Source organism: Bos taurus, chromosome 10, assembly GCF_002263795.3.
Source record: "Bos taurus isolate L1 Dominette 01449 registration number 42190680 breed Hereford chromosome 10, ARS-UCD2.0, whole genome shotgun sequence".
Lineage (NCBI taxonomy): Eukaryota > Metazoa > Chordata > Mammalia > Artiodactyla > Bovidae > Bos > Bos taurus.
In genome coordinates, this window is record NC_037337.1 from 9,178,089 (window position 1) to 9,203,968 (window position 25,880).

At 34.9% G+C, this 25,880-nt stretch overlaps 1 protein-coding gene across 3 annotated transcripts in view; it reads right to left on the bottom strand.

Moving 5' to 3' along the window:
- AP3B1 (adaptor related protein complex 3 subunit beta 1) overlaps positions 1-25,880 on the bottom strand; it is a 235,871-nt gene that overhangs the window by 78,536 nt on the left and 131,455 nt on the right. For all 3 annotated transcript variants that reach the window (XM_010808844.3, NM_001076534.1, XM_059890677.1), the window contains 6 exons: positions 24,577-24,763; positions 23,476-23,606; positions 18,126-18,234; positions 14,913-15,054; positions 11,394-11,541; positions 2,051-2,123 (listed from right to left, as the gene is read on the bottom strand). In XM_010808844.3, coding sequence (XP_010807146.1) covers positions 2,051-2,123; positions 11,394-11,541; positions 14,913-15,054; positions 18,126-18,234; positions 23,476-23,606; positions 24,577-24,763 — 790 coding nt within the window. The remainder of the gene's footprint in view (positions 1-2,050; positions 2,124-11,393; positions 11,542-14,912; positions 15,055-18,125; positions 18,235-23,475; positions 23,607-24,576; positions 24,764-25,880) is intronic.

The following is a 25,880-nucleotide window of genomic DNA, read 5'->3' on the forward strand; positions in this document are numbered from 1 at the left end:
TTAGCTGCCAGAAAATCCAGAGTCAAATGTAAGGAGAAAAGGAATGAGTACACTCTAATACCTTGTAACATTGTCTCTTAATTCCTTTTTAAAGGTCTGACTGTTGTTCTTTTACAGTTTAAAACTTAAAACTTTACAAATAAATGTAAAACATTCATTGTCTCAGAGAGATACAAAATAAGTTGGTTTTTTTTCCCCCTCTCCTCTGTCTCTAGGTCATTCTTATATCCCATAGGGTTCGGAGCTAACATTGTTAAGCATATCTTATGTAGCCTTCCAGAAATATACAATGTATAATCATATTTGTATTTGTCTGCAGGATATAGTTCTTCTTTTACTTTTTTTTTTTTTTTACAGAAGAGTGATACTCGACATGTATCTTTTTGAACTTATAATGTTTCATATATATGACATAAACTAGCATATTAAAAAGGTGCTTCACTTTTCTTAATGGTTATATCACACTATTGGTAGACATTTCATTTATTTTCAGAACTGGGCTGTAAAAATAATGCTGCAGTGAAATTTCTATATACTTTTCTACATTTTATTAATTCAACAAATAGTTACTGGTTCCCACTATTTCCTGGGAGTTGTTCTAGGTGCTAAGAATAACAGTGAGCAAGACAGACAATAAACAATACAAAAAAAATATTTAAGATAATTTCAGATAGTGAAAAATGTCATGAAGACCATCAAGAATGATTCAATAAGTATGTAAGAGAAGGTGATCTTTAAGCTGAGATCTGAAAGATAAACAGCAGCTTGCCATCAGAAGATCAGGAAGAGGTGTTCTTGGCAAGGGCCCTTGGCAGGAAGGAGCCTGGCATATTTCAGAAATGCAGAGGAACAGTGTGGATAACAGGTAGGCAGGAGTCAGAGCACTAAAGGAATATGGACATTTAGTGTAAAATTAAGCCACTAGGTTAAAGAGTCTAAAACAAGGATGGAATAAGAATCTGATTTTGCTAGTTCATCTACAGGATAAATTCCTAGAAAAGAAATGCTAGGTCAAAAAGTGTGTGGAATTTAATATCTTGACAGATATTGCTCAAATGACCTCAAAAAACTGCACTTATTTATATGCCTATGAAAAACATATGTATGGTATCTTCTTCTCCAAACCTTAACACTATTGGATGTTGCTTTAAAAATCTTAGCCAAGAGGTACGAAATGATGTAAACTTTAAACATCTTTGCCAGTAAGTGAGAAATTATTCAAATTTGGTTCCAATTTTATTTTTAGTTTCTGTTATGTATTTTTCAGTATTATATATTTTACTTTCTCTACAGTAAGGATTTGCCATGACTATTAGAAATAGGCAAGGTAAACAACATATATAGAACAGTTCTATGACAATATGACATAAATGCATAGCCCACATCTGGCACAGGAAAACTATACTGCAAAATGACTCTCACTTATTGTTACTCTTCCTCTAGTGCAAAATCCACCTACCCACAAAGTTAGTGCTACTGTCTTTCTCACAGTTCAGGAGACTTTAAAGGAAGATGAATACACATCTTCGTAAAGGATTCTAACTTCTTAGAAGTAAATTTGGTGCACAAAGATTTTTTGCAGTTAAAATATTGATAGATATAAATTTTACTGTATTCCAAAAGGTTTGTGCTTATTTCTGTTCACACCCCAAGTGTGGCAAGTAGAAAACAGTGATGTCCTTTACATTTCCAATTACATCCCTAATTCCCTATATCCTTATGTTAGATATCTTGATCCCCATAGTCAACATTTAACAGTGTAGAAGTTCTGAGATATGGATAATTATTCACTAAAACCAAAGAGCTTAAAATGAATTTGATGCATTTTACTTGACCAATTATACTTATTTAGGTGATACAAAACTAACTGATATACAGAACAGATGGGAAAAAATACTAATAGAAACAATTTTTGATATTTCCTTGTCTATTTATATCTATAAATCTTTTGTAATAGATGTTATTTTGAGACATGTAAATGAAAAGTACTAGAAAAATGAAAACTACTACTGCTAAACACAGATGAAAAGATTTAAATTTCAATACTTACAATCATCTAGATCTAGAAGTGAAACATCTTTGGTAAGAGGATTTCTCTCCTGCTTTGTCTTTTTTTCTTTCTCCTATAAAATAATAAATATTTTATTTATTGTATATTCTATCTTAAAAATCAATGACATAGTCCTTAACATTTCAAAACAAACATATTTTCCCCCTTTGCTTAGTCTTCCAGAAAAAAATCAAATTAAGTTTGTATATGGTTATGTGAATGCTTTTTTGAATCAAAATTTCACTTAGCGCATGATATTTCTTCTTCACCTTGCAAACTTTAAAAATATTTTTTACTTAGAGATTATAAAGGACCTTCAGAAGGAAACTTAAAAGTAAATAATTATTTTATATTCTGACAACTTTTTCCTAACATAAAAATCTAATGTGACTCTTTGGTAGAAAGTGTACAAATATTCTCAAACATAATTTTAAAACAAGTTGATTTAAGAAAAAGAAATGCTTAAATAATACATGTTTAGCTCTGATACTGTCAATGGGCTTGGGATAGCTCAGCCTTTTTGAGAGGCAGTCTGTAACAGGCACTGTACTAGCAACTTTACATTTCCACAGTGGTTTGCATCAGACTTCTTTTGCCAAAGATATTCATTAAAAACAATAAATATTTTCAGGCTCTTGCTCTTTAGGGTTGAAAAGAATTCATTTACTTTCTTTTCTCTTTTCCTTTGGGGAGGGTAAAGTATTCCAATATTTCTATACATAATTAGGGCTTCTCCCACCTCAAATTTGCTTATTTATTCTATCATATTTTTGAAATGTGGATACCCATATATTAGATTCCTAAGCCTCAAGGTAGTCACAGTTTGTTTAGAGATTCAGAAAAGATGTGTAACCATGAGAAAAAAAAAAAGGCACAGTAATGAGTAGAAGTATAAACAGTTAAAGACCAACAAGGATTAGGGTGTTAAACAGATTTATTTGGGCCATGGTTACCTAAATTTATACTTTCTTTACATTAAACCTTCACAAGTTGAAAGCCAAAACTTAAGCTTTTGACAAAATGTTGTTGTCCACCTATTCAGTCATTCATTGATTCATACATATGTATAGAATTTTTAATAGATTCTGTGCTAAGCAATGGAAGTAACACAACCAAGACAGACACAGTCTAGTACCTGCCTTCAGATTACTTATAAGCCACCAAAGGAGTTTATATCTTATTGCTAATGTAAGTAACTACAAATATTTTTGAAGTAGCCCTATAACTACAGAAAGGTATCACTATAGCCCTTTAATTATAGAAAGGTATCACTAAAGCAAAAGGTACTCTACTGACATTTAAAGTCTGTATAGTGTTAGAGCTCTTATAGCAGTGAACATACATGAACAAGAGCAATGTATCACATAATATATCCGGTAACATTTTAAAACGATTTAAATCTTGCTTTTTTGCCCCCTTCCACCAATACTTAGAAAAATTATTTTCAAGGATCACACAATAATACGCATTAAAATACTAGCCAGAAACATCAGCATTGATTTTCTTCAAAATATTTATTTCTGCCACTGAAAATTCCAAATCATCTGGGTGGGTTTTAATTTTGTTATTTAAAAACAAAACAAGTAATATGTGTCCTTCTCTCCACACCTGAAATAAATAACAATTGCTAGGACTGGAGGAAGAAAAATAAAAGAAATGTTAGTTTTGAAGCTGAAATGTGAAAGTTGCAGGTAACAAAAACACATTCAGAATGAATATGCCATCTCAACAAGAATAACATTCCTGTGAAGAAAGAACATAGAACAAAAAGCTTATCACCATGTGACTTTATCAAAATGCCATGCTGAGCACAATGGGTGTAGCTTCCTATAACCTACAATGGTGCATGGCTGTCTTTATGGAACTGTAACCTCCCCACCTGAAAAATTAGAAATCTATCAAATCAAGACAAAGTTAAATCTGGAGGTAGGTCTATATACCTTATTTTCTACTTCACAGCTAAGAGTGTGTAACAATATCTATTAAACACACATCAGGTCACATATAACACAGGACAGAACTGCATGTGGAATTGGCATAGTCTCTTATTAGAAGCCTAAAAGAAAAAGAAAAAAAGGCTCTCAAAAGGACAGAATTTCATTGACTTTCTGAGTACAGCAAATAACTGTTGACTGAAATACAACATTAGCAATAGATAACGGTCATTTCTACTGAATTGAAAAAGCCTTGCATTCCGAATCAAGGCTGTAAAAAGCATCGTGATGTGTTTGGCATTCCTCTCTTATATTTCATTTCTCATTTTAAAAAATCCATAGTAAGTTCAAAACATTTTCATACTTAAAGGATCTACTTTAAAAATAAAAATCTGAATTCTAAACAAAGAAGTTAAGAGCCCCATTCCATCAAACATTTCTCCATTTGCAATTCATCTTGGTAATAGAGACAGAACCTGGGTAAATGCATATAGGACTTGAGGCAGGAGATTTTTCTTGCTCAATGCATAATTCATGTGCTCCGCCTGCAAAGTGTGTAAAATGAGAATTTCACACCGCAGCATGAGCCATGGAGCTGCAGAGAAAAGGCAGACGAAATCATATTTTACTGTGTGAATTTTATTTCTTACCCTCCCAATATTTATACAAAACCATCATTGACAAACCAAACACACTGACAGATCACCCACTGTTTCCATTGTGTTAGTACTTGAGAAGAGATCAGGCAGAAAGATAGACAATTTGTTTTTGTATATTTTTTTAAATAGAGGATTAGGTTTTTAACAGCTGAGTGACTGTATTAGACTTTTATAAGGACAACAGTAACTGATCTTAAAATCTCACTACAAAAATACCTACTTATCAATTCATCATCCTCAAATCTCCATTTGTTTCTATGGTATTCGATTATACACCTCAACACATCAACATTTTCAAAATGAAATACAAAGTCACAGGGTTAATAAACTGATTTCTATTTAACATATTTCATTTCAAATAATAAATAAAAGATCCTGGAAATACTTATTAAGCTCCAAAGAATACAGACAAAAAAACGTAATAATATATACCTTGTAAGGATTTTTTAAAATCTATTATGCATGTTTATCTTCATGCTGATCCAAAAAAAAAAAAAAAAAGGGAAGCAAAAAGAAGATCTAACACAACAAGCATCAAATACGCTTCCTAACAGGAAACCATTATAAAGAGGTTTGAAATTTAAAACTATAAAACAGGATAAATGGTAATATAAGTTTGTCACACCCACATTATGCTTTGGAAGCAACAAAAATTCAAGGCTTATTTCTAGCCTCACAGGGCAAGGTATCCAAAAGAAATATTTTCAGTTAGAATTACCAACCAAAGACAATTTAATGATTCTCTTGCCTTCAAGTCATCTAACAAATCTGATTTTAAAAATCTGAGGCTCACACTTACTCTTTGCTTTAAAACAAAATTACACTGCCAGAAAATTGAGACTTCTATACAAGTTAAAAAGAAGTCTAAACTGTTAAACAAATCTTCCCTATTAGATTATACCTACTTCAATAAGAAAGATTGCTTAATGGCATTCACTTTGATTTAAAGATCTCAATTGAAGTGAAATGCTATTTCTGTTCTGGAGAACTTAAAATATGAACTAAACTGGAAAAGACATAAATTGAAAGAGGCAAGCCTTTGAAGTGTCAGAGTAAAAACTAATATTCTACCATCTTCAGAGAAGTTATGTAATTGCAACAATCATAAATACTTGGAAAAACACAAGTAAACCTTGTTTCCTATTAACAGATAGGGCAGAAAACTAATCAGAAAATAGTTCCTTTCACTCTTACCCACAATCTGTTCATACTACATCCCATATTTACTTTATACCCAAGAATCTTTCATATGGTAGATCTTTTATTGAGGCATGTCTCAATATTTACTGACATCTAAACACTAGTCATAAGACAGTGACCAGTTCAAAGAGCATAAAAAAAATTTAATTAGCTTCTTTGCACCTCTCAAAAAGAGACTAACAAAGCTTTGTGAGATCTCTATAAATGTGATAAAGACCACTGACAAAAGCATCTTAAACACTGCTAGGATATAGAGATGGTATTATTTTTCTTAAAGCTAGTAAACATATTAACCTTAATTTTGATTCAAATATGGAAATGCTCTTAGTATTAAATGCTATTAGGTACAAATATATTAAATATATCTATTTTCCATCGATAGATTATTATGCTTAATATAAAGTAAATAATTAAAATACTATTAATATTTTTATGGAAATACATAAACTTATTCACAATAAATTACCATTATGACTTAAAATTTTTATATTTTAATCACAGCTTATTTGACTATTTAGCGGGTGGTGCACAGACACCGAGGATATAATCAAAACTACTGAGTCACAGTTCAGGTATGAACAGTGGGACGAGCACGGTGATGGCAGAAGCAACTACAGTAAGTGGGAATGCCCTAACTTATCGTATGTGTTAGTCGCTCAGTCGTGTCTGACTCTTTGCGACCCCATGGACTGTAGCCCGCCAGGCTCCTCTGTCCAGAGGATTTCCCAGACAAGAATACTGGAGTGGGTTGCCATCTCCTAACGTATTGGCTGATAAGAAAAACACTGAAGTCATGTTCAATGAAGAAAAAAAAAACCCTGGCAACTTAAAAAATATATTTTAAATAAAATTTTTACCATCTGTTCAACACATAACTTTAACTACAGGCAGAATATAACTTAATTATATCAGTAAAACATGGTATAAAGTGATATAAATGTGAATGTCTTCCTGATTTAATATGGCCTGTATTACTAATTTTTTCTCCACTCTTCTGTGTAAAAAAGAAATCTTTCCTAAACACCATGTGAAATATGTGAGAGTACTGAAGATACAGAACTATTAAAACTAATTTTGTTATAGGTATTATACAAACTCCAGGAGATAGTAAAGGACAGAGGAGCCTGGTATGCTACAGGCTGTGAGGTCACTAAGAGTGAGACGTGACTTAGCAGCTGAACACAACTTATTTCATAAAAGGATTAGACTAAAATTAAAATGCTTATTAAATTTAGTTCAGAAAAGAACATCTACAAAAAAAATATGCTTGCCCATCAAAATAACTGTAACTGAAGAGAAAGATAATTTTCTTTGGTTCTTACTGACAATATCTGACTTCAGTGGAGTCCATCTCCCAATCAGTAAGAGAAACAAACCAACATGACACCAGAGCAAACCAACCGACACCAGCAGTTTTGAGTTTAATGGAAATGCAGGGGTATGGTGCTGAATGACAAACACTTAGGAACAGACACAATTTAACAGCAGTTCTCACCTACTGCCCTACACCATTCTCACCTGACTGTCCCGACACCACTCATGTGAGTAAAACCCTCTAGTCATTAATATCCTTCAGTCCATGCACTCATTTTCATCTAGAAGTGAGGAACTACCCTTGATACAAGGCCACTTTCCTCCTCAGCTTATATTTTCTATAATTAAGGTAAAAGATACAAAAAGAAGATCAAAGGCATAGGAATGGAAAAGGATACTGTATGTCATGAGAGCCATGAACAGTCCATTGGGATTAGAACACAAGAGGGGTTAAGACTGGAAAGGTGGGTTTGGACCTTTGAGCTTGAGGAGTTCACTGAACTCAGAGACAATGAGGTATCATCATAGGTGACTTTGACAGTAAGCTGGCAGCTATCTGGAAGGACTGGGGTTGGGGAGCTGTCTGAGGATGACAAAGGCAGTGGTGTATGGACTACACAAGGAAGACATGACTTGTAATGGTGATGGCAGGGAAAGAAGAAACAGGTATGAGAAATAATACACAAAATCTTTAAGACGTGGCCACAGGGCATACAAACGGGATGAAGTAGGGGTCAAAGACAACTGTGGGGCTCCAAATCCCAGAGAACAGAAAGCATGCTGGTACTAAATGACAGATCATGTCTCTGGGTATATTAGGTTTGGGAAACCAGCAGCTCCTAAGAGGTCTAAGAATCTGGTTTGAGTAAGAAAATTTACAGATGTTATCATAGAAGTAATTCAGAGAAATGTTTTAGCTGATGTTACTAGAGTTAATAAGTCTCACAACAGTAAAATGGAGAGGAAATAAAGGACTAAAATTAACCCACATCAATTAATATTTTTTAAAAAATGTGAACTGAGCAGCACTAACTTTGGAGCAATGTTCACACTTGGGTGTCAGAAGAGGAGTAAAAAGTGAAAAATAAAAAAATTAAAGGGTTAGAAAAGTCAAAAGAAAAAGGATGAGGAGAGTTTCAAGTAGTAGGGATATTGTCATAAAAAGATCAGAGAAGGATAAACTAAGAGAAGGTTCCTGGTTTTGGAGTAAGACCATGGTTGCCTTTTCAGAGAGCAGTATCTATAGGAAGTAAAAGAGGTAGAAATCAATTTAAATGGGATTAAGAAATAATTGGGTTAAGAGGTAGTAGCTAGAGAACATCTAGATTATTCTTCTAATCTCTCACTCATACACTCTGGTCTCTCTCTTCCATTCCCTTCTCCTGTCTTTAAAAGAAGGAGAGACCTGAATGCTTTCGTTGGCGGAGGAGGAACTAAGGAAAAAAAGAGACTGAAGGTGCAATGGAGGTAGAAGACCATCAACTAAACAAGCCCAAAAGGAAACAGGACGCTAAGTGGATAGGGATCACTTACGCTGAGCTGCGTTCAAGGATAAAGGAGGAGGGTAAATTGAGATTGTGTGTCAGAGAGTAGAGAGGTAGGAGATACTCATAGTGAATGGCAGGTCAGTCTTCTGCAGACAGTGGATGAGATCAGAGGCTTCAGATAAGGGGTCACACCTGACCATTAATTTCTAACTAGAAAGGTATTTACAAAGTTGGAAAAATGCAGGAGACATAAGAGTGACAAAATATTATGGGTTCCTTTTAGCACTGGTGTTCTGTAACCCTAATACTGGTCTCTCAGAGAATTAATATTCAAGTTTAAAAATGTTAACACTGATGTTTTATATTTATATAGGGCTTTACATTGATCTTTCACATCTGATTTTTTTATAATAGCACTGAAAGAAGCAGAGTAGGTATAAAGCATTTCTACTTTATAGATGAGGAAACTGAAGCATAAAGATATTATCTTCCAACAAGGAGAACACTATACCCATCAGGATCTCCATAAAATGAACTGTTTTCAAAGCCATATATTCAAGGTACCCCAAGGTCCCATTTTCACGCTCAATATCTCTAAAATACATTGTCCAAATGAAAGAAAAGGTTGAGAGAGTAAAAGTATAGCTTTAGCTGGGCTGCAGATTTAAGGTATATGAATTTTTAGCACTAACATACTGTCATGCTAAATTAAGGTAAAACATCCACCATCTGCCTCCATTACTCATAATTTAGAGTGGAAGCCACAAGACGGTGCAAGGAGAACTTTTCTACAATTACAGTGTTGTCCTTTGTTAGAAAACTGGTGCACGTGTAATTGCATGCTATGTTTCAAATCACTCAGAAAGAAATTTAAAAAAAAAAAAAAGTTATGGTGGCTCCAAGGTGGAGAATACATATTAAAACAAACAATCCTATAATCTGCCTGTTACAGACAGGAAAGGCATTACAATATATAGAAAATAAACTATATAAGCAAAACACACAGACAAAAAACTATCGACAATGTGAATAAAATCTGAATTTCTCGAGTCTTGGATCACTGCATTACTTTGAAATTTCATAATGATGTTCAACAGTAAAATATTTTCCACTACTAAGTGATTTAATCTGATCACTGGAAGTGACAGAGAAGAAATAAACTGAACCTCTGGCCTGGGGCACCTCTGTGGGATTCTAATGTCCAACGCTGAAAAGGTACTAAAGTCTGCAACTTTTCAACTTTCACAAAACTTCATTAGAATAACTCACTTGTACCCACTTGACAACTCTTAATTTCTTGCTTGGTTATTTTGAAAAACTCTGTTTCTAAAGCTCTTTTATTTTGAATAAAATCTTAGGATCATTTTGTAATTTAATATAAGCAGGAAATGAGAAGATATCCAACTCACTGAGTAGTAAGTTTATAAGAGGCCAGATTAATAAACCTAAAAATCTCAAAGATTTTATGTGAATTTTTGAAAAATAAAATCCCATGTTATATACTACATAGAGACATAAATTTTAAATATAAATTCAGGTTTAAAATAGGTTTTTCTATAATTAAGAATATTTAGAGACAGACAAATACTAGCCAATGTTTAAAGCACGTTTATTCTTTTTCAAAAATATGGTTATTCTTTAACAATAAATCTTGGATGGAGGACAATTATTACTTTGATGAATTTATTTTCATACTTGCCTACTCAAATGATTTATTCAAGAAATTCATGTTACTAGAACAAATAAATGAAAAAGATAGTGCATTTAAAAAAAGCTGAATTCAATAAAAGGTAAGATGTGATTATATTTTAAACACATGGAATAATACATTTATTCATAAAAACCACTGCATTTGAAACTGAGCATCACCACGATCCATTTATAGGATGGGAATAATAATTAAAGATCAAAAGGATATATTAAGTCTGAATTTTGTATTAAAAACTACATTTTCCAATTTTTTTTGTTTTTGCTGCTAAGCAGACAAGGTTTAGTGCTACAGATATTGTACTAAAAAACCATAATTGCTCTTTTTTTTCAGCCGCACAGTGCAGCATGCAGGATCTTAGTTCCCCGAGCAGGGATCAAACCCAGGCCTCCTGTAGTGGAAGCCTGGAGTCTTAACCACCGGTCCACCAGAGAAGTCCCTATAATCATTCTACTGTCACAAGTGGTTCTTGCATTTGTTTTTAAATATATGTTACTGCATTTTTATTAAAGAATGTATACTCTTTAATTAAACCTTTAAAAATTATTATCCAAAATGCCTGATATATTTTTAAAAAGTATATTAGTCTTAATTTCTTATGAAGCATGTACACTTATATTTCTTTGCTCAGTACTACTTCTGTGAGGGAATAGTACTGAGTAAAGGGGAAGTCAAAGTTCCCTTTACTTCCCATCTGGCAAAAGCTTCCCTTGTCACATCACAGCCAATGACAAAAAAGGTCATACTCAGAACACTGAGGTCTCTAATTGTGGTTGGAAAACGTGAAGTTAAAAAAGTTTCTAACTTCTCTGCAGAATTGAGTTATGAGGGAAGTAATAATATACCAAAAAAAAAAAAAAAAATCAAAATAAAATCACAGGTGTGGATGAACGAACATGGTGTTTAGTTGTCAGTGACATATTAAATTCCTTCCCTGCTTTCTTGATTTTCAACAAAACAAATTTTTAGAAATATTTATTCTTAATTGCAAAAAGGCTAAAGAATATTTACTTTCTGTTACAAAAACGTGTAATCTCTTACCTTAGTAACTTTTCTGGATTCAGATTCACTTTCAGATTCCGATTCTGATTCAGAATCCGAAGAACTCTCTTCTATTGAACTAGATTCACCACTGGAAGACTCTGAAGTTTTAGAGTTTTCTTTTTCCTTATCCACATCTTTAGAATCACTAATCAGAATAATAAAATTTGAAATATTAGATACTTACATTAAAAAGTAGTTTGAAAAATCAAATGACAAGTATTACCATTTTTCCATTTTGCGTATGAATCAAAATCTTTATTAGGGAAGTGTATTTCACTGAGAACCATTTCTTTTTAGTGTATAGACAGTAAAAATGGTTTAAAAATTCCAAAACATGTTAATGAAATAATAATAAAGATAGTATTATCTATAACTAAATGAATCAGAACCCATTCAAAACTAAACCATATCACACACACTTCAAGTGCAAAAGATCATAAAATGAGACTAAATGACATCATAAGTAGAAAACAATAATTAAATGTTTGATTTACTAGGACTACACATTAGGTGCTGACATTAACAACTTCAGAAATACTTAGGCAGATTTTAAAATACTATCTCAAAATACTCATTAAAAATTTAAATACTTATAATCTACTTTTGCTAATACAGACTTGCATTTTATAGATTATTCTGCCCAAGAAAATGATTTACATATGTTCCCAAATGTGACCCTTTAATATATATGAGAAAACATCAAGCAGTTCAAAAGAGAATTCTTCTAATGTACTAAATTTTACTAAAAATGTCAGATAATCAGATAAATACTAAAGTTTTAAAATACCCAATGATCAAACCTAAGTGCTGATGTTCATTTGTTCACTCATTCCCTTGACAAATATTTACTGACTGCCCTTCATGAGCTGGCACTATGTTAGGTGCAAAGAGTAACAGTGGTTAGTAAGATACAGATGATCTCCATTCTACTCCTTTATAGAGTCTACAGTCAGTCCATTGGAAGATACAGAGAAGTTAAGTTGGCAGTGACAAGAAAGCATGGTAAACAGTGAGTAACAAAGTATATACTGTGTCCTGAGAATACCTGAAGGAGCATCTCAACAAAACGGACCAAGACTGGGACTCTTCCTAGAGGAAGAGACACACAAGTTGAAAGAGGAATAAGGCAGGAAGAAGGGAAGGGGAAAAGGTCTCCAGGAAGAGATAACACACAGTGTTCGCTCAGGGGAAAAGAGAGAGCTTGTGATCTTTTTTATTTTCTCAAGTTTGAAGGTCTAACTTCTCTTTATCATATGTGCGTGTATGTGTATATTGTTTTAAAAATCCACCTTGTGCCAGATAGTATAAGGCAATTCATAAACAATTACCTAATTCAGATGTTTTAACGCATTCTTCCCAGGTAGTGCTACTGCTAAAGAACCCACAGGCCAATGTAGGAAACATAAGAGACGTGGGTTTGATCCCTGGGTCAGGAAGATCCCCTGGTGGAGGGCATGGCAACCCACTCTAGTTTCCTTGGGCTTCCCTGGTGGCTCACATTGTAAAGACTCTGTCTGCAGTGCAGGAGACCTGGGTTTGCTCCCTTGGTTGGGAAGATCCCCTGGAGGAGGGCCTGGCAACCCACTCCAGTATTCTTGGCTGGAGAATTCCAAGAACAGAGGAGCCTGGAAGGTTACAGTTCACAGGGTCACAAGAGTTGGATACGACTGAGCAACTAAGCACAGCACAGCAGTTATGACTACTAAAGGGTGGTTTTGAAGATACTTAGAGCTCTTTAGCTTTAAAAAATTATCACATAGTTATACTGGCAAAGCTTTTTAAAAAATTCTAAGAGTCAAGAAGAAAAACACCTGGGGAGGGTGAGTGGTTAGGCAACTGGAAGAATCGATATTTCCCTGAACTGATTTTTGTGCAGGAATACGTGATTGCTGTTTATTAAAAATGAAGTCATGGTAACATCTCAGAGCACATGTAATTATATTTGATGACTAAAAAGTGTTTTTTTTTTTTCCTTCCCCTATCAGAGAATGGCAATTTATATCTCCCATTTAGTGGTTAAAACATATACCTAAAATATAAGGTTTAGAATTTATCTGAGATTTCCTTTTATATAACAAACAATTTCTAAAAATTCAAACATGAGTTTAAAAAAGCCTGTTTCTGAAGAAAAAAACAATGAAACTAACACAATTTATGATTATAAGCTTCTAGCATATTGACTTCTGCTATCAGAAAAGACACTTAGTGCTCTGAACAAAACTTTGCCTTCCTAAGAAATATAACATTCTTCACAAACTAAGTAATCACAGATGGATATGAGTTTGAGCAGACTCTGGGAGACAGTGAAGGACAGGGAAGCCTGAAGTACTGGAGTCCATGGGGTCACAAAGAGTCGGACATGACTTAGCGGCTGAACAACAACAAATCACAGATATTCTGATATTAAACTAGAAGCACAGAAACTCTCTCTGAGAAAAGACTACTACAAACCAAGCAACTGGCTTGCTGCAACAAGTGAATGATTCTGACTATACTTAGCTTCTAGCCTTTAAGATAAGATTTTAAAGGTAAAAGTGTTATTTTATTATGCATCACTCAATTTTGATGGGTAATTATTGTTTACCTTACTGCTTAGAGTTTCAGATGTTAATCTAATGAAAAGAATTTACTGGTAACTAGCTTTTTAACTTTGCATGATGAAAAGCCTGTATTAATTTAACCTACAGATTTCATTTGTTCTGAACAGGAAAAACAATATAAATCACTTTTAAAATCATTAAATCCTGACTTAAATTAATAAAGTCATAATTAGGGCATTATGCTGTGTTTGTTATGGAAGTGGCAGGGCGAGCTGCTTTAATTACTGTCTGTAATAAAAGGAGCAGAGAGCGTACTGCGCCCCAATCAGTGCTGTCAGCCACGACTGAGCTGGGCTACAAGCTCATCAACTGAGCGGGCAGCAGGCTCCCAGGGAAAGGGCCATCGTGTCTGCAGAGGCCACTCTCTGACAGCAGTGGGGAAAACAGACTCAGACAATCCAAGGTATTAGCCCCAATTACTCAAAATTTTAATGACATTTTAACACATGATAATATTGTTGATAATGGGAGATCTTAAAAAGTGCTAACACTTAAATACCTTATGACCGTCTTCCTTCACAGCCCCTGACTCTAATATTTGGATCATAATCTTTTTAATATAACATTATTTAGAAAAATCAATTGTCTTAGTTACATAATGGCAAAGTGTTGAAGGATTTAATTTTCACTCTCAGCAAAATTGCTGCAAAAGGTAATTAAGTGTTTCATACCAACTGCGTGATCACTTAACTCGGCTTTCCAAGGTTACACCAATTTTCAAAATGTAACCCCAAGATTTGTTCAAGTTCAAAATGGAAACTGAGCATTACAAGTAGGAGAATAATGTGAATCAGTATTTTAAATTAATATTAAAAGACTTACAGCCTGTTTGGAGAGATAAACATACACTCATTTTTTCACTCAGTGTTAGAGCAGGGGAAAAGACCACAGAATGTTTGTGAAGGCAAGAGCTCACCCTCTCCCTCTGGCTCTGGAGCGTGTGGCCGCTCTTCCCTTCCCGGCCTCTGGCTCACTCCCACTCTCACCCGAGTCCTCAGCACTGTCCCCACTGCGGTCGTCTTCCTCGTCTTCCCCACTTTCACTTCCAGACTCACTCTCTGAAAAAAAAAATAACCAGATGCTCTTTGATTTATAGCCACTTAATAAATACAAGGGACAGAAGCAAGTATCAACATTCATCACAAATGAAATGAGATGCTGAGTTTTCACATAGTGGACCCCACTGGATCCATAGTCTCTATATCTGCTGTCCGGTCACTCAGACCTCCAGAACCCTGCAGCAGAGTGAGCACAGTGGGGCTCCAATACCCAGAGAAGGAATAGAAAAGACCCACCAAGTAAAACAATGTGAGCATATATTGCTTCCCAAACCCATACATGTCTTAGCTACAGCAAACTTTTTATTTAAAGACTGATTATGAGGATGACTCATCAGAAAAGGCCCTGATTATGGGAAAGAGTGAAGGCAGGAGGAGAAGGGGACAGCAGAGGGAAAGATGGTTGGATGGCATCACCGACTCAATAGACGTGAGTTTGAGCAAGCTCCGGGAGATGGTGAAGGGCAGGGAAGCCTGGCGTGCTGCAGTCCATGGGGTTGCAAAGAGTCCGACATGACTGAGCGAACGAACAATGAGGATGATATAAGAATAAAGAAATATTTTATTTCCTCTACTTATAATGGGAAATTTTATTTAAAGAAATAGAAGGGATTATTGATCTTAGGAACAAATTTTGAGAGGGAAAAAAGCTGTTCAAATCATCTTCAAAATTTCCTTAATTCAAAGGCAACAAAGCAAAATCACTAATCAAAAAGTACTTACTTTAGCTAGTGTAAGAGTTTTCCATAAGTCAAAGAAATGATAAAGTTAGACTGAGGAACTACAAAGTTAAAACTTTTCTGTATAAATTATGGCATACTAGGGCTCACTGAAGAAGTAAAGTGAAGTCGCTCAGTCGTGTCCGACTCTTTGCGACCCCGTGGACTATAGCCTACCAGGCTCCTCCGTCCATGGAATTCTCCAGGCAAGAGTACTGGAGTGGGGTGCCATTTCCTTCTCCAGGAGATCTTCCCCACCCAGGGATCGAACCCGGGTCTCCCGCATTGCAGGCAGACGCTTTAACCTCTGAGCCACCAGGGAAGCCCCATATACAGCATGTTTTTGTGTATTTTAAACAGGAAGCATAACTTTTTGGTAGCTGAAACGATGACATGTACAGAGTTGTATCCTGGATAAGAGGACACACTGTTTTCCTAGCCTATGATCTATCTGATGACGTGTCCTCAGGGAGGAATATGTTGCTGTTGTTCACTCACTCAGTTGTATCCAACTCTTTGTGACCCCATAGGCTGTCGCATGCCAGGCTTCCCTGTCCTTCACTATCTCCCAGAGTGTGCAAAAACTCACGTCCCTTGAGTTGATGATGCCATCCAACCATCTTGGCCTATGATCTATCTGATGAAGTGTCCCCAGGGAAGAACATAACCTCTAGTTAAAATAGTATTCTAATAGGTAAATAGTAGTATCTACTCTATGAAGATTAATTTATGTATCACACAGCAAAAAGCTAGGAATGCCTGTATTCTTTTGGAATAGCCTAGAGTGATAAGCATGAGTTTTCAAGCTGGAACGCCCATGTTCAAATCCTGGCCCTGACACATACCAAGGTGTAAGACTGAGCAGTTATTCAACCTCTCTGGGTCTTGGCTTTTTTTTTTTTTCAGCAAAGCTCCATCAGAGCTGTTGTGAAGAGTAAATGATTTGAAATGCGTAAAGGTGATTACAACACAACAGTACTACCACATGGTAAGGCACTCATCGCCTTGAGCTTTTAAAATTTTCTTCTTTATCATTTCATAAGAAAAGAAAAAAATCTATCATTTTGTTTGTTTATTTTTGGCTGTGTTAGACCTCTGCTGCCTTGCACGGGTCTTCTCGAGCTGTGCCGAGGAGGGGCTCCCCTTCATTGCGGCACAAGGGCTTCTTGCCGTGGCGCACCAGCTTCAGTAGCTGCGGCACGGAGGCTCAGCCCTTGTGGCGCGTGACCTTATACCGGGTCCGAGACATGTGGGGTCTTCCCAGACCAGGGATCGAGCCCATGTCCCCTGCAGTGGCAGGTGGAGTCTCATCCACTGAGCCATCAAGCCAAGTCCCATTGTGACTTTTTACAAAGAGCAAAATTTACCTTTACCCAAACTTTAGAAAACAAAACTGTTGATTAAGGGTGTCTTGAATTTGTTGTGAAGTCAAAGTTAAGCACACATACATGTTAACTTAGATAACTGGCTTATGCTATAAACAATAATAAAAAAAACTTATAGCATGTAAGTTACTTTTCATGTTTATATGGGAGTTCAAACCAAATCTGGATCCAGTTCATTTCAGGTACCATTTATTTAAATTTTCAAGTTAGAAAAATCTTTGAGGAAATTTGTTTATCTTCAAGAAGACGTGTTCATTGGAAAAAAAACTGGTATCTTCTAATAAGAAAAGTTTTCTCCTTCTTCTGGTAGCTAAAAGGGAACTCTTAATATCCCTACTATACATGTTCAGATAATGCCATGAAAAGCCATAATGTTACTGGAATATTTCAAATACATACTGAAAAAGGTTAGACTCTAAATAGAACATGAGCTTGTGAATAAATGGGATGGAGACAAATATCTGTGAGACACTCTTAACTACACAACATATCTTTCTCAATGGTCTATGTCATTCCTGAAATTCCATATTTTTAGCATTAGCTGTTTGGATTGAAGTAATTTTCCCCATTTTTCAGCTTATTACTTCAGAAAATAACACACCACAGACTAATTTGTCAAATACTGAAAACAAAGCCTTGCCAAATGTAAATTTATGTTTTTCAACACGTTAATGAACATCCCAGGCAGTGTGGGTTAGAATTCAGAAAAGCATGAGCTCTTTTTTCAATTCTGTCATTTTTTAGTTATGGGTCTAAGAGGCAATGTCAAATAAAAAGCGGTTAGAAATTACTTTGAAAACTTACGTATCAAAATTACTTTGACATGTAAATGAAAGGAATTGTTTCAATCGTGTACACTTCACCTAAACCTGCTGGCTGAATGTTACGCTCTGGGCCTCCGCGTTCTGCAGGGAGCACGGCCTATAAGCCACGGTGAACAAGGCTTTCCAATGAATTAAAGACTCACCACTGTCACTGCTGCTCTCAGAAGAGTCCTCTTCCTCCTCAGATTCGGAATAAAATTTCTTATCAGGATTCTCTTTCTTTGCTTTTCCTGCTGGGGTCCATTCTTTTGCCTGATTTAAAAAAAAGTAAAACTGTAAATATCAAGGAATTCTCAAAAGGGATGTAGTCTTCAGGCAGACTTAATCATTCGGAATACTCTGTGAAACCAGAAGGAAGTTTAAAGCCTCAGTAGAAAAGGCAACACTGAAAAGTCTTGGCATTAAGACTGATTCCCACTACCCCTAAGTAGAGAAACATAAACTCTCACTCAGAGCCTATTATTTTAGATCCACAACCTTATATATAACATATAATTTTAGATACATTTGTATTCATTGGTCTATAGAAGATTTAAGCTAAAGTAAGACAGTCTAGAAGAGATAAGGGCAATTAGAGGCAGAAGTAGTAAGAGCAGTAAGAAATTCAATTTCACAGCTTGATGTTCTGTGTGCTGTGCTTAGTCGCTCAGTCATGTCTGATTCTTTGTGACCCCATGGACTGTATGTAGCCTGCCAGGCTCCTCTGTCCATGGAGATTCTCCAGACAAGAATACTGGAATGGGTTGCCATGCCCTCCTCCAGGGGATCTTCCCAATCCAGCGACTGAACCCAGGTCTCATGCATTGCAGGCGGCTTCTTTATCATCTGAGCCACCAGGGAAGCCCAAGAATATAGGAGTGGGTAGCTGATCCCTTCTCCAGGAGATCTTCCCAACCCAGGAATCAAACCAGGGTCTCCCCAGCATTGCAGGTGGAGTCTTTATCAGCTGAGTTACCTTGATACTGAGGTTTTTTAAAAAAAGAAAACATCTAGTGTAGGCAACAAATAGCCTGTACCATCTCAACCACCTGAACCCTGGGGTAATTCTTGATTTGTGTGTTTGTCATATCCTAGATATCTAATCCACCAAGAAAACCTATAGGCCCCTTGGTCCTTCACCACCTTACTCAGAGCCCGCCTCCCCCCTCTTGGATCACCGTAATAGTCTCCAACTGGCTATCTTGTGTCTAGTTTCATCTTTCACCCCAACTCCAAGCTGGCTCAAAACAGCAGCTAGAATGATTTTATTAATTCCAATCAAGCCCCTCTTTCTTTGAAAAGGTCTGCAAAGGCTTCCCATTCACTTAGAACAAATGAAGCCCTTACGATAAAAACTCGTCAGCGCTACCTGACTCCTGCTGCTGCTCTCCCTCTTGCCCACTTCCCTCCAGCCACTCATCACAGGGTCTTCAAAGACCCCAGACGTGCTCCTTGAGGCCTTTCTCCAAAGGTGATCCTACTTCCAGCACCCTCACCCCAGATGACCACATGGCTCATTTCCTCACTTCTTTCAAGACTCTGTACAAGTGCCACCTCAGGGAGGACCGCTCAACCGAAAATTTCAACCTCCTGTGGAGGCTGATCTTCCTTTGCACTAATTTTTTTTGTTGTTTTTTGGTCATAGCACTTATTATTTTCTAATATACTACTGTATACAATTTATATATTTATTGTAATTGTCAGTCTATCCCTGCAAAACATTAGCATCTGGAGATCAGAGACATTTGAATATTTTGTACACTGATATATCTTAAATGTGTCTGGCACAAAAACTATCAGTTGAGTGACAGACCCTTAAAAACTTTAACACAGTGTATTGAAGTAAAATAAATTATTTTCATAAGTGTGATTTTGATTCATTAAGAAAAAGTTAAATGTTTCATACACTCTCTTTTAAAGGGCAAGAAATGTGTATTTTTTAAAAGGTCAAGAACAGTTAAGACGCATTTATTTATCACACTTCAGAGTTTTCACTATGTGCCAGTCTGCTAGGGTAACATTTGTTGTAAAGAAATTTACAGTAAGACTGAGGTTCTTATACAAGAATGGTTCTCAGCACTGGATGTCTGTCAGAATCACCTGAGAATACTTTTTTAAAATACTAATATCAATAATAAAAATACTAATGCTAAAAATGCTAACACTTGGTACCCACTTCCCAAGATTCTGATTGGTCTGGTACAGGTCTGACAGATTTGTTTTAAGATATCCATATGAATATAGTATAAAGCTAGGTTTAAAAACCACTGCTGTAGAGGGCTTATGGGCTTAAGATATGTTGCTTACAAAGGTAAGCTTCAGTAATCTGGAAAATTATTATCTGGACAATAATAGAAAAATGAGCAAAAATTACTCAAATATATTTGAGTAAGATACTAACATAAGATCAACAATACTGCTTTTTATGTATGTTTAAAATGCTCTGTCCTCCAGATATGAATAAAGACAGTATTCTATAAACAAAGTTCTCCTATATTTAATAAACAGTAAAGTTCGTATTTTTCTTAAATCCAAACAAATACATTTTTCTGCAGGCTAGTAAAGTGTGTGTCAGGTCAATTTATGAAAAAAAAATTAGTTAGACTATGGCTGTCAGGAAAAGACTAAGTCATCATATAAAGAAAAGCAGGCGCCTATGCTCAGAGGGGCATAATATTTTGACAGGGCCATGGATTCTCTATTCATGGAGTTTAAGGTTTTAAAGCGTAAAGACTAATAAGTATTTTAATTTTTGTTATGGTATGTTATGACTATGATAATTGTATCATTCTTAGCAAAGGAAATAAAAGAGTAAAGAGAAGAGGAAAAAAAATAACAGCACTAATTTTAAAGTTTCAATATAAGATAAAATATTGATAGTAGATGTGTTTATAAAGCAAAATACCCTTGATATGCAAAACTGAGAGAAAAGGATCTTTTAGAACCAAGTAAAAACAAAAACTGCAAGGAATCTTGAAAATTTACTAGTGGCATAATATATATAGTAGCTAATATCCTGGAAATGTGTAATGCAAAGTGACTTCTAGTGTCAGTGTGACTAGGTTCCATATTGTTTTGATTAAAGTATTAGATTGTCTAAACTTAGGCTGTTATTCTTGCTAAGTTAAATTTCATAGTAATAAGACATGACCCTGTAAGATGACTTTACAGTAAGACTAGGGTCACACATATATTATGTGCATAAATACATTGATGCAACTTTAGAGAGGGATGAGGTAGAATGAAAGGCAAGAAAGATTATGTGAACATTACTTTCTACACTACTGCAGCCAAATTTGATAATAGAACTATATATGTTATTTTTATATTTAATTAAGTCTTCATAGTATAATTTCAAGTCAATGTGTCCAGAGACAAGTAGATTGAAACTGTTTTCTACATGGCATCAATGGAGAGTGAGTTTTTTCCAACCAAGTTCCATCAGTTATAATTATTCTCCATAATAAGTTACCAATTATTAATTTCCACAATGTAGTCAGCAAAATGAAAAAGAAATCAATCTGTCTCTGTTCAAATGGACAGGTGAAATGAATATAAGAAAATAGGTTATTCAAGTACTGTCCCTATAGGTAGTTAATGCTCAGAAGAGCACAAGAAAATGGAAGAAGCCAGCCAAACAGCCAATCTATCAGCCAATATAAGAACACTGCTGAGACCAAATTAAACTGCATGGCATTGCTATCAATTTCTGAGATGATATTTTTATTTAACTTTTTTTGTGTGTGTGTGGATTGGGGCAGCAAGGAGGAGGGATAAGGGTAGAAGTAGGGTGGGATAAAAGGGTGATTCTACTTGGGCCAAAACATTACGTACCTAATAATGAAAAGGGACAGAAACATAAAAACAAACAGGCAAAAGAAATTAGGAGACAGTATTACTTACAACAAAGAACATTCTCTTTGTATGCTAGTATCTGACCAAATGTTTCATAAATAAGCCAATCTTTTTGAAGAATACTTAAGAGTAGTATGTATATTTGAGGAGAAATCACCAAACTTAGTTGCAAGGAGAAACATGGAACTTGTTAGTTTTATATTTTAAAAAATTGTCTCTAAATAGAGATAATTTGTCACAACCTGAAAACAGTGGTGCTAATAAATACTAAGGACAGTCCAGAATTGCAACAACCTCAAGCTTCCTCTCATTATGTTACATAATAAAATGCAGTAAGAGCGTGAACAGTGGACTCAGATATGAAGTGGTATTCCAATTCTATCACTTACTAGCTATGGGAACTTGGGCAATTTACTTAGGTTCTCTGAACCTTCGTTTTGTCATCTGCAAAACGGGAATAACAATCACCATCACTTATAATAATTATGAGGTTTAAACAAATAATGATTATAAAATATTATCAAAGAACACTACCTGGGTTAGTTACTGGTTATTATTGCCCTGGCCACACTCCAAAGCCGGATAAGTTTGAGTAGTTAAGAGAAACATACTTTTCAAAGCAGTCAAATTAAATGGCTGTGCCCCAAGAATTTCCTGGCAGTCTAGAGGTTAGGACTTGGCACTTTCACTGTTGTGGCCCACGTTTAATCTCTGGTCAGGGAACTAAGACCCTACAAGCTGCCAAGTGTGGGTACGGAATTCTTCTATTTAAAGGAAGACAGTTTTTTCCCCATTGTATAAGGAAAAGTTAGTAGGCAAGAAGATTAACGGACTTTCTCAAAGGAATTATAGATAAAGACTAGTTACCTGAACCCTAGTTCAATATATGTGCTGTACTGGAAAGGCACCCAGGATGTAATAAATAATTGTTCTTTTTATTAATTCTATTTAAAAAAATATCAGATATCTTTCACATAATCTTTAAAGACAATAAGAAGACCTCTCTTTATTTTTCTTGTTTATATAAGAAAGAGATAATATTAGGAAAGAACATTAATTCCCTTATTTTAGTGGCCAGCATGTTATAAAGACCTAGGAAAAAAGTATTTATACAGAGACTTTTTTTTTAATGTGAAGCAATATATTATTCATTAATTGTGACCTTGTTCAAGGATATTTTTGGTACATAATGCTTCCTATTTATATTTGGCTTCATGTGAAAAAGGTTCCTCAGAAAAGCCAAAAGAACACTTTGTATGGTTTTTCTGGAAGAGATAGCAAAAATGATTTGGAAAATATTGACAGGAAGCTTATGAGTCTCTAAACTAAGTGGGAAAAGCTCAACTCAATGAAACTAAATACCTTAGAAATTGAATCTGCACAGCTACAAATGCAGTATCACAAATGTGGGTGGCACTGATGCAGAGAATTCAATTCTCTATTTCCTTGAAGAAAAGGAACAGTACATGTACAATGACATAGGAATACTACAATATTTAGTTCCCACAGCAGCAAGATATATCTAACACATTACATTTAGAAATACCAGAACAATTTTCAGTTTTCACCACCCCCCCCAAAAAAGCTTTTATACAAAACAGCAGCTATCCTAGAATCTCCTACTGCTTGACAAAATTAATTTCAGAAAGGTCAACTTACCAACTCTATTACTTCTACATTTCGAACTGATGGGTCAGGCGCCACCTCTGGCCAATTAGATAATTCCAGGTACCCAGTTGCTTTGGTGTTGAGAGTGTGAGATAAAGTGCCAAGCTGGAAATGATCCCTATCTATTAAAATAAAGGAAAATATAAAATAAACAATCTGAGCTGCATATAACAGAGAACAATCCTAATCAGAGCTCAAGGTAATTGGCATATTACCTCAAATGTCAAGGAATAAATATAAACTAGGAAACTCTTCACAGGTCAAAAAAACTGATTTCAGTCCATAGATTACAATAATCTCCCCGATAATGGTCAATAAAAAAGCTAATCAGTCAGTGTGTTTAGAGGTGTTGCTCTGATATGTAGCTTCTCTAAAAATTACTTTACTGTGAATATTAAGAATGACAGCACAGTTAAACAATCCATATACATGTCTTGCCACCAACACATTCAGAATTTTAATAGTTTTACTACAAAACTGAACTGCTTTTTATCCCTTTACAACAATTAAAGGAGAAACAATATGAAAACCAAAGTATATAATCATTCGATTCCCACTGTAATGGCTACTTGTGAAACTGATAAATTACTCCTTTTAAAAAGCTGGGGAAAATAAGTCAATTTCCATGTCTGAAAAGCAAACAAATATAAAGGGATACTTCTATGAAATAATTCTTTCCGGAAAAGCTTATGTTAGTGTACACAGAATATTTAATAACTCACTATTAAGGTGAATTACATATCCCTTATTAAACAAAGCTATCTATTTAAACCAGAAATGAAGTCAATGTCTGCAAAAACAACACAGCTTTTATCTATTGTTCAGTCAAATCATTTGGTAAGAATAAACGTCAGAACATTGAAATTATTTAGGTACATAAGGCCTATAAAAACATAAACTTGAACTAACTAATATAAAGCTTGTATCAGAGAAGAGATGAATGAATAGACAGCACACTTTTCGTATTTATATATTTATACACACTAATCACACATTTTCTAAGAGATAAATTTTAAACATGTTAGAAATGGGATATAGTATCATAAGTTTTAAGATAACATATTATCTGCAGGTATATTCTGATAATAATACCTTTAAAAGGAGATTCAAGCAGTGGTGCGGGTTTCTGCGCCAGGAATATTTTTTTGGCATATTTACTTAAAGCTCCACTCTTCTCATTCGGAACAATAAGCTGCCTAATAAATCTTGTACGATCTCTGATGTCGTAGTTTTGATCATACTTGCCGAGATTTAATATGTACTGGGTAAGCAATTTTGTCTGTTGGAAAAAAACAGAACAAGATGAGAATACAGTTATTTATGATTATTGATAACTCTGGATAAACATATTTAAAGAGGTAATAAAAATGAATGGTTATGTCAAACAAATGTTGTTCCATAGGGAATATGCATTTCTAACACTGCAAATGGAATTCTGAAGCCAAAGCACATGTCCTCTTCAGTATTGGGGAGGTGAATGCTGAGTACTGAGAAGCAGCCATGTGCTAGATTATTAAACTGCTGAAGTGGAAAGAAAGGCATCATTAAAAAAATAATCATATATGGCAAACCCGCTGAAGGGTCTACGTGAGAATAATGAATGTGGAAATACAACTAAAAACATGGCACTCAAAACTTAATCGGAAAAATATGCAGGACATCAAAACATCAGAGAGTATTAGGGGGCTGGCAAACTGCTTCTCCTGAGGTGTGTTTTATGAAGAGATACTGTCCCTGGCATAAGCAGTGTCTGCACTCTGACTGCACTCAGTTACTTTACCCTGAATTATGACCCATTAAAGCAGACACATGAATCACTGAACTGGATTACTGCAAATTATTTGCAGTGCATTTAGCTGTTACTTTTTCATAAAAGCAAGCTGCTGATGCCCTCTAAAAACTAGGATAAAAGACTCCTTCCATTTTTTTCCCCATATTGCTTATGGCCTCTAGTAATATTGGTCATTTATTTATTTATGTTAGGGAACAACTTATTATAGTAGCTTTTACACTCTAATAAGATTTCCTAAGTCAATTTTTGACTGTACTACATTAACATATATTGAGATAATTTTAATAATAATTAAACCAAAATTGAAATGTTAACAAAATAGGTTTGTATTTTCCACTCATTACTTTATTGAAAAAGCATAATTTTAATTTAGAAGGTTACACATATACAATTCTAACTATAAACAGGATTCATAATACATGGAAAAAATAAACATCTACATTAGAACATTTTATAGACATTAGAAATGGATTAAAAACAACAAAATCCATCAAGTCAGGTAGAGCTAAAGATACTTCTATAACAATAAGTCAAGATACAGGAATGGTGTGGCAAATTCTTTTACAATATTAATTCATTAAGATAATTGGTTTGGATAGAAAGC